Source organism: Natrix helvetica (assembly GCF_964273705.1).
Source record: "Natrix helvetica genome assembly, chromosome: 3".
NCBI lineage: Eukaryota > Metazoa > Chordata > Lepidosauria > Squamata > Natricidae > Natrix > Natrix helvetica.
The window spans coordinates 137,436,853-137,453,067 of record NC_138549.1 but is presented as its reverse complement, the minus strand read 5'-3'; the positions used below and the strand labels follow the sequence as shown (position 1 = coordinate 137,453,067).

General features: G+C 37.3%; 1 protein-coding gene across 3 annotated transcripts; it reads left to right on the top strand.

The window, feature by feature from the left end:
* NRAS (NRAS proto-oncogene, GTPase) lies at window positions 1-9,820 on the top strand. Of its 3 annotated transcripts, none has more exons than XM_081947506.1 (6): window positions 1-2,382; window positions 4,779-4,905; window positions 5,358-5,536; window positions 6,497-6,656; window positions 7,127-7,250; window positions 7,904-9,820. In XM_081947506.1, exons 1-5 carry the CDS (start codon window positions 2,249-2,251, stop codon window positions 7,244-7,246), a joined length of 720 nt encoding a protein of 239 aa, XP_081803632.1. In that variant the 5' UTR covers window positions 1-2,248; the 3' UTR covers window positions 7,247-7,250; window positions 7,904-9,820. The 3 variants fall into 3 exon arrangements, with proteins under 3 accessions (XP_081803632.1, XP_081803633.1, XP_081803634.1); XM_081947507.1 differs by lacking the exon at window positions 1-2,382 and adding an exon at window positions 2,439-2,577; XM_081947508.1 differs by lacking the exon at window positions 1-2,382 and adding an exon at window positions 2,496-2,514.
* The last annotated feature ends 6,395 nt before the right edge of the window (window positions 9,821-16,215 follow it).

The window sequence follows — 16,215 nt, the reverse complement described above, 5'->3', positions numbered from 1 at the left end:
GTCTTCTCTCTAATACAAAGCTCATACAGTAACAGTCAGGAGCAATCAGTAGCTATGGGGGGGGGGGGGGAGACGACGGTAATAGTTCCTCCTTATATGGCTGCTTAAAGCAGTTAGCATCCAATTACATCTCTCTAGCATTTAAAGGAAAATATACATTTGTTACAATCATGACTTATACACATTGCCAAGCCAAGACTAGGGTTACATTCCTAACAGTATGGATATTACAAGATTATTAAGATGCAGTCCAGAGGATTAAGACCGCTCAGTCCATATATTTGGTGAGAAAGAGGATAAAAACAGCCCCTCCATAATAGTTCTCAGATATCGCCTGATGTAAATAATGGAGTGCTGCAGTTTGGCAAGATTCTGTCTAGGTGTGGAACAATAAAGGAATTGCTTGGAATAATCATATATCTTTCTTGGTTTGGGGGCCTGATACCATCTTTCTTTTAGTGCAAAAAAACACTTTTTTCAAATCACGGCATAGGATAAAGTTTTTACACATATATTAGATAAACTACACAACTATTCCATTATCATCTTCAATTACAGCATCACAATTTTCAATATTTATGAGTTCCTTTTCATTATTGGTACAAGAAAGATTAGTATTGAAATCATTTATTTCAATTTCATCTTCAACATTAGTATCATTCCAATTGATTTGATTTATTTAATGTGCCATCAAGTTGATGCTAATTCTTAGTAACCATATAGATATTCTCCAAAAGGATCTGTCAACAGCCTGGTCCTTCAGGTCTTCAAATGGTGCACCCATTGCTACTTGTAACTGAGTCCATCCATCCTCCTGGTTGTCCTCTCTTTCTTGCCGCCTTTTCCAATATTATGGATTTCCCCAGAGAGGTAAGTCTTTGAATAACGACTCCAAAGTTCTTATAATTTTAACCCCATTTGTGCCTAATGGCTTAATATGTTTGATACTCCTCAATTTGTTTTCTTGGCTAGCCATGCTGTTCTCAGGAGTATTTTCTACTGTTCAAAAATATCAGTAATTATTCTCTTGTTGAAAGCCCAACTTTCAGAGTGTCATAGGAAAATCATTCCCTGCACAATTCTGGTCTTCGTAGCTATAGACACAGCTATAGAGTATCTTTGCACGAATTCATTGTTATGCTACCAAGGAATAGTCTAGTGTATTTCATGACTGATAGATCCTTAAGTGTTAATAGCTTATCCCAAAAAAGAGATGCAATCCACCACTTTAGTATCCTCATTGTTAATTCTAAAGTTGGTTGCTGCAGACATTCATTTTCTTGAATCTACTCTTAGTCCCACTTTTCACTGTGCTCCTTGACTTTTATTATTAGAGCTTGCAGATCATTAGCATTTTTAGGGACCAGACCATTGTCATCAGAATAAAGCAGGTTACTGATGTTTCTCAAATCTTAAAATCACATTCATCTTTCAATCTAGATTCTCTCAATATATATTCTGCATATGGATTGAATAAATAGGGCAGGACTACAAGATCATACCATAGTATATTATTTTCATTTCGTTTCCTAAGCACATAATTGATCCATTTTCATTTCATTTGCTCATTCTTTTTCTACCATTTCATCTTTTCAGATTCCACGGTTCAATTTTCCATGTGCCATAATCTTCACCAGATGGGTTGCCACTAACCTTCATTGCATAGCACACTGCATAGCCTAGACTACTGGCCTTAGTTGTACCTGTCTGCTATATGGAATATTCCGTGCTAAAGAAAAGGAAATATTACCAGTCATTTTCGCCACCTTTCGGCCAGTACACTACAAGCACAAGCAATACCTAGTTTAACTCAGGCATCATCACACTTTTCTTTACAACCTAAGAACTGTAACACTATCCGGCAAACGAACACGCTATTGCCCAAATCCCATGAGCTCCGACGTACGTGGGGTGCATTTACACACTCAGAACACACTCCTCGGACTTTATTGAATTCAGAGTTTCATGGGCAACGGACTGATCCACAGTAAGATGACTCCATAATCTTTGCATTGTACCTCCAAATCTGATGTTCCGGCCAGTTGGGCATTCTAGCCAGGCAGGTGGAGCAGCCTGGGGAACTCTGCTATACGTTCCTGGAAGACAGCAGAGGAACCTCTAACCGGAGACCAGAAACAAAAAAATTTTCTAACGCTGTTCTCAGGAATATACCCCTAACCTCTCCAGTTTGGAGAGCGAGTCCTAAGCCTTCGTATAGTCAGTGAATTGCTTCAGACCAGAGGCGACGATGCTGCCTTTATGGAACCAAAGCCAGACTCCAGTATGCACAGCTCTCTTTCGAGACGTTCGGCGCCGGTTGATGACGTCAGCGCTGTGCTACGTCGGAAGGGCGTTCCAGCGACCGCGAAGCCTGGAAGTGAAGTAAGTGGAGGTTCATACTTAACTTGCCAGCCGTTGGGCAGGGAGGGTGGAAGCGGGGGGGGGGGGTCCTCTCTTTGAAGTCCTTTCTCTCCAAGTCTGGGGTGGGAGGAAGCGTGGAAACGGCGCACCCCGGTAAGGAGAGACCGCGGTCTCTCGTCGATCCCCACCCGCTGTTGAGAGGCGCTGCCTTGGAAGGTATTTGCTATCCCCAGAGTTGGGTGTGTCCGTTGCTCCCGCTCGAATCCCGTCTCCCCGTCCTCGACGATGCCCGATGGGCTTGACGCCCCTTCAGGAGAGCCTTTCCTGCCTCTGAGGGCAGGACGTTCAATTCAGCTGCCAGGGGAGGGTGGGGCAAGCAGAAGGGGTGGTGGTGGTCCTGCGAGGGTCATTATTCCCTGACTGGGACCTTGAGGGCTTAGCGCAGCCTTAGCAGCTACCAGGAGCTGGTCGGTAAGGCTGGCTTGTGCTCTGTTTAATTCACACCACGACATCAGCCTTCATTTAACAATGGTTTATAGAGCAAACTGTAGCTGACATGATTCTCAATAATAAGCTGTGGTTTTACAAGCCATTGTGGCTAGGTTGACAGACAGCCCTAAGGTAAAATACGGTTTGCCTTTTAAAGTTCCTTGTCTTATTAAGGAAACGGGATTTCCTGACTGGGTGACAATCCTACAATGTATATGAGATTGATAATTTACACAAGGCTGCTGAAAAAATTTCTTTCTTCGCAGAATATGAATTTGAATCCTTTTGCCATCGGTGCAACCTGATATGTGTATACTGCCCAGAGTCACTTTGGTGAGATGGGCGGTGTAGAAGTTATGTTATAATATCTTAGGTTCAATACAAAGTACGCTACTCATTTACATACATATTTAGGAGGAAGGCTAGCAACGTATTTGGTATCTCTTACGGTTAAGAATTGGGTTCAGATCAATTGTTCATGTTAGCTTTCTGTGTTTAGGTTACCTCAAATGTCAAAAATATTTTTCCTCCTTGGATGCATATTAAAATTTTGCAGATGCAGTCTTGAAAAGCAAAATTGTTTTGGTTGAGAGTTTTATGTAAAAGTGACTTGATATAGTTAATGACAGTCTGAGTAGCTCCGGTAGAAAGAGGATAATTTATTTTCCTGAACTTCGGATCTGAATTTAAAGCTAGGTGATAGAGAGAGGGAGGGAGAGGGAGAGAGAGGGAGGGAGGGAGGGAGGGAGGGAGAGAGAGAGAGAGAGAGAGAGAGAGAGAGAGAGAGAGAGAGAGAGAGAGAGAGAGAGAGAGAGAAATTCATAAGTGGTAGTACCTAGTTAAAGAAGATGGGATTGACTGGATTGAATAGATGGATGACTTTGATGAAGAGAGACAAAATCTTGAATAAGGTGATGGTGTATACATACATAAACAAAAAGAAGCTGTCGCAGAAATTTAGGACAAGTGCTGCCCCCATTTGGAGAACTCTGGAACATCTTGAGGAAATGGGATAGGATCACAGCCCTGGATTTACTGCTGAAATGGTTATCCTAATAGGAATTTAATTGCCAGGAGATTTATAGGAAGCATGTGTCAAAATATCAAAAGCAGCTTTTGATATTGATCATTGCTTGAATTGATTCAAGTTTGGGCATTTGGGACACATTTTTTTAAAATCCTACTTGCAGGATCTGCCCAGGAAGTGACAAGGTACTTCTAACTTCTTCATGAAATTTGTGGCATGTTGTCCTGAGGCTGTGCTGCATTCTAAACTTTTAAACATCCACATTAGCAATGGACAATCCATTAACAATGTGATCCTTATTTTTCTTTGTTTTTCTTTTTGGTTGAAGCTTTTTGCTTCCATTCTTTTGCATAATTCTATAAAACAAAAATCCTGCATCCCTGTAAATAAATCATTTTTCATTGAATCTTGATGGGATAATTTGGGGGTGCTACAATACAGCCTGTAGACTGTATTTTCCATATTTGTCCTAAAAGAATGGAAGATCTGGATATGTAGATTAATCCTTTTTTTAGTCTAGTCTATCCAAGAAATGTGCCGGTGCCAATGAAGAGAGAGAATAATACAAACTGCAAAGATAAGAGATTAAGAAAATAAGAGCTGAGCTGAGATTTTTGTTGTATTTTAAGAGAAGGTGATGATTGCTAAAATTGTTTATACTTGTGATAAAGTGGTCATTGTTACTAATATGATGGGATAAGTCAATTGTGTTTTATTTTCCTAATTATATTGTTCCTAATTACTTTTTTTTAAAATGTAACGTTGAAGTATATTTTATTTATCAAATTTATATGCCACTTCTTTTCTGCCTCTTTCAAGGCAGTATACATTCTTGTTACATGGGCTATTTTAATGGAGGGTGATTTGTACATAGAATAATATATATTTGTGTTACCATTAGGGTCCTGAGGAAGGCAATGACTGAGTACAAACTGGTGGTAGTAGGAGCTGGGGGTGTTGGGAAAAGTGCCCTGACCATCCAGCTTATCCAGAATCACTTCGTAGATGAATATGATCCTACTATTGAGGTAAGGCTTTGAGATTAGCATACTAAATGTGTTTATGTCCTTTTGATTCTGTTTATGGAAGCTGTCCTTGGTACTTAAACGTTTTGTTTTAACACTTTTTGCTGTCAATCACTGGTCTCTGATATTTATTTTCACTGCCTTGAAAAATTAATTGGAAGAGACTTGTTAAGGAAGCATGCAGCAGAAGATATTGTAGGATCAAAGTAAGGATGAACAATCAAACAGAGAGCCATATTAAGTTTTGATATTATAAGTCAAAAGAAGCTGAGGTGATGTAAAAAAAACCATAATGGGGGGAAATTAAATATGAATATGATGTTTAATTAGATTACTGATTTATTAAAATTTAAGATATTATGCTTCTCTACCCTTTTATAATTTCAAGAATAGTTTTGCTCATTAACATTGAATGATTGCATGTTTACTTTTGAAACTGCATTGATTTTCCATAGGATTCTTACCGCAAACAAGTTGTTATTGATGGAGAGACTTGTTTGCTAGACATTCTGGATACAGCAGGACAGGAGGAATATAGTGCCATGAGGGACCAATATATGAGAACTGGGGAAGGCTTTCTTTGTGTGTTTGCCATTAACAACAGCAAATCATTTGCAGATATAAATCTTTACAGGTAAGTTCTCCTTATCAGTGACAAGAGATAAGATCGAGTGGTACATTGTCCACTAGCCATCATAGTTTTAAAAGCGAGATGATTAGTCAGGCAATGATTAGTGACTGCTAAGATATTTTACTTAATATTGAATATCGGTGCCAAATGCAACTTTGACAATGTAGCAGATATTAGTTGGGGTAGATTAAGAACATCTGGTTTCTGAATGGATTAGGTCCCCAACCTTGGTGACCTGGCATAGGTGGGGGCATGTGAGTGGTAAGCGCACGTACATGTGCACAGCTGCATTGGTACAAGTGGGTTTGTACATGCTCCGCTCGTGCTAATGGAGCTTTGTGCGCAAGCTGCACGCATGAAACTCCATTCTGCACTCACGCATGAACCTCCTCTTGTAAGCGGTAGACACTTGTGTTCATGCACAAAGTTCCACTCATGCAAGCGGAGAATGCTCACATTCAAAGCTCTATTTCACCCTGAGTGGAGCGTGCATGTGCGCTTTCCCGCCACTCGTGCAAGTGGAGCTTTGTGCTTGCACTTGCCCATTGTTTGTGCAGTCCGGTTTAGAATAGGCGCCAGCCCAGGGGTTGGATTAGAAAATATATATATGAAGTTAACCATAAGGATATCTTTTCAACCTCAGTGTTTTACTAGCATAGTAGCAAGTAAATTTGATTTCATTTCTATCCCCTTTTATCGAGAAAATAATGCAATATAATATTGGATTTAATTCCCTCAACAGAGGGTATTCATTTGGCAGAATAATTCCCTCAGGATTGCAAGTCTTTTCATTAGTCAGAGGCAGGTATCAATTTTATCTTGATTGGGCTGTTCATCAGTGACAGCAGAAACAGTGTCAGAAAAAAGCACAGAAAGTATGTGTTCACTCTCACATTAACATATCCCATCATATCTTTCCCAAGAAAGATTCATTTTCTTTTTTCCTATTGTATCTTTCCCTAGAGAGCAAATTAAAAGAGTGAAAGACTCAGAAGATGTACCAATGGTATTAGTGGGAAACAAATGTGATTTACCAACAAGAACAGTAGACACCAAACAGGCTCACGAAGTAGCAAAGAGCTATGGCATTCCATTCATTGAGACATCTGCCAAAACAAGACAGGTAATAAATTCTTATATTTCTGCTCGTATCTTAAGAAAATAGCTAGAGTTATTGTTAGGTATATGGACAAATCTGATTGAGAAGGAAGACATAACATTACAATCTATGGGTAGGAGTAGCCATCTTGTAGGCTATTTCAGTTTTTAATTTCTAAGAGCCACACTCTCTAGTCCTGTTTGCATATTTATATTAATTACTAATCTAGTACCTGGATTTTGAAGAAGTGCAGTCCATTTCCCTAAATATTTTATTTTACTTAATAAGTTATTATGCATTTGGTTTTCTTTACTTTTAATTGTGAATAGCTGTGTAAGAAACAGTTTATGTTTGGGATGCAAAATCCTAGTTCTTTAAAAATAGAGGCGGATTCTTTAATGAAGAACATTAAATTCAGCACAGAGTTTTTCAGGATGAATAAAGTATAGGAAATAATTTACTTGCTTACTACCATACGTTTCTCAACTTTTCAGGGTGTTGAAGATGCTTTTTATACATTGGTTAGAGAAATCCGTCAGTATCGAATGAAAAGGCTCAACAGTAATGAAGATGGGAATCAAGGCTGCATGGGGTTGTCGTGTCTTGTGATGTGATGAGGTAGGATTAGACTAGTTGATGGCTTATGTTTGACAAATATGGTACAACAGTGTTTCTCAACTGTGGTAACTTTAAGATCTGTGGACTTCGGCTCCAGAATTCCACAACCAGCAGATTCTGGGAGTTGCAGATCTTAAAGTCACCAACATTGAGAAACACTGAGGTATGATATAACATTTTTGAACTATTAGATATTTTGAAGACAATTTGAAATGTATTGTATGTCCTTTTCTATCATCAAACTGGTAGGATCCTGGATATGCCTCTACAAAGCTCATTTACATTAAAGGATTTAGCAAAAAGTACTTGCTACTCTCATCATTACTGGTAAAGAATATTGCTTTATTATGTTGCAGATCAAGTGAAGTTGATGCAATTGGTACCAAGTCTCTGCATTATATTTTATAAACAGGAAAGTTCTAGCAGTTTGGATAGAATTCTCCTGATGATAAGACATGTGTGCTTGTAAGCCTACTGGCCTCTGGAAATTCAGTTGCCTGTACTTTATATTGTCATGCACCAATTCAGTGTCTGGAAATCAGAATTAAATGTGTAGGTCTTGGATTTTGGAGAGACATTCTGAGACAAATCTGTGCTAATAATATTTTATGTCTAATAGAACAGAACTAACCAAACACATTTATCTATTTCAGCTGCCTTTGAATCATCCATCCAAGTTCAAAGTTGAATCTTAATTCCACTGTGTTGCATTTCATGATGATGCCTTGGCCAGTATCATGCAAGTTGCCAATTGATCAATGCTAAAACATTCTATCAGCACCAGAAGATACTGTTTCTGAACATCTACCTCTTTGCTCAGTTGAGCATGCAAAGAAGATCTCATATGTTTTGTGTGGGATATTTCATTTTCTTTTCTTGGGTAGGTTCAGACAGAGAAACTTATTATATAGGAACTATAAAGGCCAAATGCCTTGAAAGAAATAACATCTCATTTTCTGGAAAGAAGGCTGGAATGAATTGTGATCATGCTATTCCGAAAAAACCATTGCATAGCATTGTATGGTAACATTATGCTTGATTTCCTGTACACCATTTTAAACCAGGATAATATTTCCTATACTATGTACTTAAATATTCCTATTGTACATTAGGTTAATCACATGTAGTCTAACCTCTTTAATTCTGGCCTTTTTATAACAAAAGTAAAATTATTTGATTATCAAGTGCCTCTTTACAAAGGCAAACTAGACCTTAAGCCTTATCATGCTGGTTGTAACTCTGGTTCCTAGCTGACCCATCCTGAATGTTTAAAACTGACTCAGTTCATTGGTCCGTATTAACCCAGTGTTATGTATGCTTGACTTTATTGTCTTACCCTTTTATTTGGGCTTCCCAATGAACTGTATATGGAACAGAAGATAATTACTAGCCCTGCTCTTTGTTGTCAGAGTTCCTCGCATCATTGGCTGAAAAGCACTTTGAGATTAAGATTCTCCTGAGGAAATAGCAGTCAATTGCTATTTTCCGGTTTTAAATATAATACATTCCATTTACCTTGTGCTTGAAGGTACTGGTGTTTTCATCAGGACCACTTATTAGCTGTGGATACTGTCAACAGCTGTTACTCCATTATCAGTCATAATACATGGCTGCCTGAAGTTTGTGTAGAAAAAAAAATCTGTTTTATCCCAGCTATTTCTGCACTTCTATTTTTAGTTAAACTTATTTACTCCTTTGATACCTTTGCAAAGCACAGTGTCTTTAGTCTTACTAGTGAAGAAATGTATTTAGGGAATCAACTTCGTTGGCATTATTTGTTTTGAAAGCTCTCTCCAGGCTACTGCTGTGCAGTGAAACTAGAGGTGAAGAGCTAGGGCAAAATGAAACTAGAGGAGTAGAGGGTGAATTTAATTTTCCTGCTGCTTAATAGTAGGATTAAACCAATACTGTACATTTATCCTTACAAAATATGGAGCTGGATTCCTCAATAGCCTCCATGCCTCTATCATAAAAGAAAAGGAGCTGTGAGTTTTCCTCTCTCTAATGCTGAGCAGTAGTTGGTTTGGATTACTATTTATATGACATATCCAAAATCTGGTCCTGAATCCCATGTATGTGTATCATCTCACTTTCAAGTGAACTGCCTTCATTGAAAGTAGATGCTTAAAATGATGTGAGGTGATATAAAAGCTGTCTGTGTGACTGTTTTGCATATCTGATTGATGTGGTTATGTTTATTGAAGCACAGAAATGACTTCAATAGAAATTGAGTTTGTGGTCATTAAGTGGTTTACTGGTTTACAATATTGCCATTTTACTGCATACATTCTAAGTTGGATAGAAAACTACTATCCAACTTAATCCAAACTGTCTAATCACCAAGTAAGAAAGTTGGCATATTATTTCCTAAATATATAACTTAATGGATCATTTCAGGTATACTTGATCTGAAGCTAATTTCATACAGCATTACATAGAACCAAACAATAATGTGTTCATATGCTTTACTGCTGGCTAATGTGTTAGTATTAAACCAAGCAAAACAGAGCTCATTTTCTGGAGAAACTGATGTCATCTGAGCAATAAATTGATACTGTTTAAAGTCCCTTTGCATGTTGCTCAATGCTACACAGCATTCAGTTTTTTTAGTGTTATTCCTTTGTTCTGTGGTAGATATATGACATATTCACTGGTAAAGATAGGGAGTTTTGCTTAATTTATGTAAGTTGTGTAAATTACAGGAGTACTACTGCAGAACATGGGACTGCCTAAATAGAAGTACAACAAATTGTTGGGCTTAAAAGAATTATTGAGAAATCACACTTCTTGATCAGCATTTGCAGTTTGGAAATTGTAATTACAGGAGCCTGAATATAAAATGTCATTTTTCACTCTGTGTTTTGCATGTTTGTCAATGAATCTGAGAAGCACATAGTAATATATTGGTAATTTTTCCATCTGAGGTTCACTTGTATTAAATGATGTTTCATCACAAATGAGACATAGGTTAATTAAGCAGTTTGTAGAATGAAATAGGTAAAATCAGCTAATTTGGGTGACAAGCAATTTACAAACACCAGTTTGCTTCAGTGTGTAAAAAACATTTAACTAAAAGTTGGTAACATTTGTAATTCTTGTCTTCTTTAATTCTTGAAATTTCCTCCACTTACCGTACATTTGTATTATATGCAGAGGATGTTGTAGTGGCTAACCTAGCCACTACAACCTGAGGATGTTGTAGTGGCTAACCTGTATTATATGCAGAGGATGTTGTAGTGGCTAACCTTCTCCAGATCACTGTTTGTCTTTTTCTGTAGTGCTAAGTAAAAAATGAATTCAGTGGAGAACATTTGAAAAAACACAGCAGTGACAAATATGAAGCCTAAATCTCATGTACGCATAGTCCTTGACTTATAGCCACAATTGAGCCCCAAATTTCTATTGCTAAGCAAGGCAGTTAAGAGAGGCATAAAGTCACTTTTTTCAGTGCCGGTGTAACTTTAAACAGTCACAACCAGTCACTAAATGAATGGTTGTAAGTCGAGGACTATCTATATTAGGAAATTTAAGAAAGCAAGCACACAGATTATTTATATAGAATTGTTGCTCACAAATTATCATGAACAGATGTATAACTAAAATAAGTGCATAGTCTTGATTAAGAGCATGGTACATGCTGATAGTGTCTGTTGGTTGCAGATTTAAAAAGTAGTGTTTTAAAATAACTTTTACAACCACGTTCCTCAGCTGATCAGGAATATCTTTGTTGTTATTTTAGAAAAGAATCTCACTGATTCATGTAAATCTGAAGAAGCTTTTTCCAAAACAAGCTGGTTTTTTGTTTGCTCTGCTCATAACATTAAAACTTAGATATGAAAAAAAAATATTGCAAGCTGGGCTTCCCGTTAAAGGTCCTTGTTTTTCTTCTAAGTGATTATAATAATGATGTTAAAATTACACTAATAATTTGTTGTAGGTGCCATACATATTAGATTTACTGGACTGTTGAACAGAAAACCAGATTACAGTGTTTAATCTGCTTAATATTTTTAAACATTTTACATTACTAAAAGGATATGTCTGATACAGCAGGATAAATAATATGCAAATTTAGACAAAATATTGGTCCTTTTTAAAGGAAATGGTTTCCTTCACAGTATAAATGGCTTCTGTAAGTTGCCTGCTGTGTCATGTATGGATTGTCTTGTTTAATGTTTCAGAATGTTTAATATAGTGTTTCAGAAATATTTGGGCCAATATGAAAATGTAATTGATCCACTGAATCTTATGGTCAATTTCTTATGTTACCTGCTGTCTGTGATTTTAAAAAAAACCTATATTGATCTCTAAACTTTGGTAAGATACATTTGGATTGTTTGAAAACAAAAGTGCCTTTGTTGCCTAATAAATTTGAATTCCTGGAAATAAATGTACAAATAGAAATTCCCAATCACAGCAAGTGACAGCAATTTGCCAATTTTGGCTGATTTTAGTAAAGCTTAAGCAGGGTTGAATGGAATTAGAATCACAAGACTATTTAGACAAAAAATCCAACCAGCCATTCTCCTTTCACCCACTTTCATACTATTGCCGTATAGCCATCAGGAGTCAAACTTCCCTAGAGAGACTTTTAAAATTCGATCTTTTTTATGTGTGCATAAAATAGCATTGTGTATTGCTAGTACGTTACTTATCTATCATAATATATGATAGCACCTAGACATGGTTAGGATTTATTTTCCATGGACAAAACAAGAATGAATGGCAAGATAAAACATTGAAGTCAAAATTCTGGTAATTCAGAGGCAGCTAAAAATAATTCTTAACTTCTGGAGCTGATATTCTCTCAATTTATGTTTATTTGGATAACAAAGTGACTTATTTTAAGAATGCTGTAATATTTGCTGTAACACCTGATTTCACTTTTAATTATGCTTATTTGTAGGTCTCATTAGCTGAATACCACAGTTAATATGGGACAATAGATGCTGTGTGGATTTTAAAAAAAGGCCATGCTTCCATTGTATGGTATTTCATGAACTTACTTTCTGGATTTCCAGACCACTAAATGTTAAAGGTTGACATATTGTCAAAGTACTAAGTCTAATTCCATTGTAATGTAATAATTTTTGAATGTGTTTAAGCAAACACTGTTTTTCCTCTAAATATATATAAATATTTCTTTAGCGTGTTTGTTCAGTAATTGGGTCAGAAACAACATCCCCTACTTTGTATTGTGAAATGTGGATAATTCATAATTACCAGAACCTGTAACTATTACAAGGTGAATCCTTCTCAAATGACTAGTCTACCTTCAAAACACCTGGAGATCATTGAATAATTACAGTACATTTTAGCCTGGTCAGATCCTTAGACTGTTCAGTAAAGCATCCCAAGTCTTGTGGTCAGTCACAGACCTTTAGCTAAATGTTTGGAAACTCAAAAAATATTTTGGAAACTCAAAAAATATTTTGCTGGTATTGTAGAATGGCAGAAATCTACATTTCTGTCAAAAAAGAAAAAGAAAACATGTTCCACTTACTCTTATTTTTTCCTTTTCTAAATTGCATTTTGTAGTATAGGTGAATTTTAGATTCTTCTTCCTTAAAAAAATTAATGGAAATTTCAGAACTCATTGACCACATGAGAAAGTTATATGCAGGTCAAGAACCACAGTATGCTAGAATAAGAGTTGGAAGGGAACCTTGAAGGTCTTCTAGTCCAACCCCCTGCTTAGGCAGGAAACCCTACATCGCTTCAGACAAATGGCTATCCAACATCATCTTAAAGACTTTCAGTGTTGGAGCATTCACAACTTCTGGAGGCAAGTTGTTCCATTGATTGATTGTTTTAACTGTCAGGAAATTTCTCCTTAGTTCTAAGTTGCTTTTAATAGTGTGACTTTTCTTTGTGGCAGCCCCTGAGATACTGGAACACTGCTATCATGTCTCCCCTAGTCCTCCTTTTCATCAGACTAGACATACCCAGTTCCTGCAACCGTTCTTCATATGTTTTAGCCTCCAATCCCCTCATAATCTTTGTTGCTCTTCTCTGCACTCTGTCTAGAGTCTCCACATCTTTTTTACATCATGGCGACCAAAACTGGATGCAATATTCCAAGTGTGGCTATTTAATACTCCTTCCTCCTCCCACAAAAACCACCCTGTGAAATGATTTGGGCTGAGAGAGCGCGACTGACCCAGGTTATCCATCCAGCTTTCATGTTGAAAAAAGTGGAAGGTATAAGATGACATCCAGGAGCAAGACAGATAGCTTCAGTTACAATGGAAATGAGTGTACCATTGGAAGCAGTAATATCAAAAAACTGCTTACTAACCAAAAAACTACTTACACTAAGTGAGTAGTAACACTAAGTGCTCCACTATTAAAGTAACAACCCAAACTCCCACAAAAGGAGCTGTGTAAGAATAGTGTTTAGATGAACGAACAACTGTAGTAACCAAGAACAGACAAAGAAACTGCTATGCATCTTCCACCAAAATGGATACTTATACAACTTTATCAAAAAAAGGCCTAGTATTTACCATATTTTTCAATCTATAAGATGCATTTCCCCCACCCAAAAAAGTGGGTGGAAATGTATGTGTGTCTTATAGAGCAAATGTTGCCTCCTTGCAGCAAACAGCCTGGTCAACTTCAACAAGTCTGATTTAGCAAGAGCAGCTGATTGGCAGTTGGATCTGCCTCTGGAATACTACCAATCAGCTGTTCAAGGCAACCTGGAACGGGCTGAAAATGTGGTACGCAGAGGCCAAAAACGGGACATGCGGAGGCCGAAAATGGGGCACGGAGGCGGCGATAGTGGTAATGGGTGACAACGGCGATGGGTGGCGGCGATCCCTGCCACCTGGAACAGCTGACAGGTGGTATTCCGGGAGGCAGATCCAACCGCCAATCAGCTGCTTGTGCTAAATCAGGCTGACCAGGCTGTTTGCTGCAAGGAAACAAATTGCTGGGAGGCAGAGGCAGATTTTTTTTCTCTCATTTTCCTCCCCAAAATCCAGGTGCATCTTATAATCTGGAATATTTTATAGTCTGAAAAATAAGTATTTATTTTCTGTAGGCAACTGGACTTTCTTGTTTTTTCTTTAAAGACATCTATGTACATGTACATATGCACACACACACACACACACACATTCTTGAAGCACTTGGAAGTAATCCGTGTCCTCAGGGTCACATGAGTAGTACTGGTTCCTGTAGTCTGCAATTTTTTTCTCTGGAAATCCATTTCTACTCCCACACCATTCAAAGAGTATTCGTCCCAAATTGTGAAAAGAAGCGAAACATCTTCAAAGAAAAAACTAAGTCCAGTTGCCTCCAGAAAATACACAACCATGTCCTGGATGACTGACAATTTGGGATGAACATCCTTTGAATGATGTGGGAGTAGGAATGGATTTGCAAACATTTATTTGTAAAATTAAGGTAGCTCTGGTCAGCTTATAACCATAAAAGGCAAAATCTAAATTAAAAACAAATTAGTACAAAAAAATCAAACACTGACGCAATTAAAAGATGGGGAGGACAGGAGCAGGATGGGGAGACGTGGGATCTGTCATTAATCGATCAACCACCTCCACTGTGGTTGATCAATTAACAAAAGTTTAATATGATTTATAAATCACAGTAACTGAATTCACAGAACATATGTGGATTAGCACCATGTGTGTTCTAGGCCACAGAGATGATTGGGGAATTGTTGCTATCTAAAGATCAAATAAATTCAATTTATAAGCTGTCTCAATCATTCAAGTGAGACTAAGCAACGAATAGTAAAGCAGTGACAAAAAACCTAGCAAAGATACTAATCAATATATATTACACGTTGGAGGGAAATACAGAATACAACCAAGAATAAAATATCCGTGTCAGTGCAAAGTCCTAAATCATCCAAAGCTTGTTGGAAGAGCCACATGCTTTCTTAAAATGACAATAAGGCTAGGGCTGTGTAAATAACAAGGGGAATGTTGTATCTTTGTAATTCTCTATCATAAGGCCACAACCTCCAAAATATTTCTCCACATATTTTCTGTTCTTTTTCTGATGACCCTACTCTACTTCATCCGACGTTTTGAATAGAAGAGGTCACAAGAGCTCAAAAGGGAATTAGTGTTACTGTAAAGCCTGAAGGTCATTCTTGGTTTCAGATGTAGTTTTAATACCTTTGACATTAACTGCAGAAATATTAGAAGCAAATGTAGTTTTACCGCCAGCTATAGAGGGCAGATAGTTTTCTGAAAACGGATTGAGAAAGCATGGGAGGTCTTCCCAAGGATGACATGTGGGATTGGACTGCAGGGATTCAGTAAATTAACATATTGAGCTTGGCCTGAATACTAGGATGCAGAAATGGTTCCAATTGCATTTCAAAATGGAAGAATATTTGAGGAAATATTCCAACAAATAATCAGTGTCTTTGAGAGAACAGTAACTTGTGATTTCTGTATTCAATTGTAGCTGATGTGAAAGAGATTTTATAGACTAAAAAGTATTTCTGCAGATCATCTAAACCCTAAATCTTATCTGCATATATTGTGGTGAGACCCCTGAGGCAACGTTCTCAGGTAGGACATGCTGGGAAAGCACAGATTGAGAAGATCTTGATAAGGAGAGCTATGTTTCTTATCTGACCTGACCTACAGCCCTTAAGTTAACTATTCCTTCTTCTTCTTCTTCTTCTTCTTCTTCTTCTTCTTCTTCTTCTTCTTCTTCTTCTTCTTCTTCTTCTTCTTCTTCTTCTTCTTATTATTATTATTATTATTATTATTATTATTATTATTATTATTATTATTAGGCACAGTAGAGAATGCTGATCTGTAATCTATGCTAAGGTAACATTTGGCTAACAAGAAACAGAAATCCTTTGATGGGATCTTTATCTTCTCCTTCAAGACAAGCAATAAAATAAACTATTGTCTCCTACACATATTCTGGCAGGATATCCTTTTAGAGGAAAAAAAGTATCCTTTTTAGGTGACAG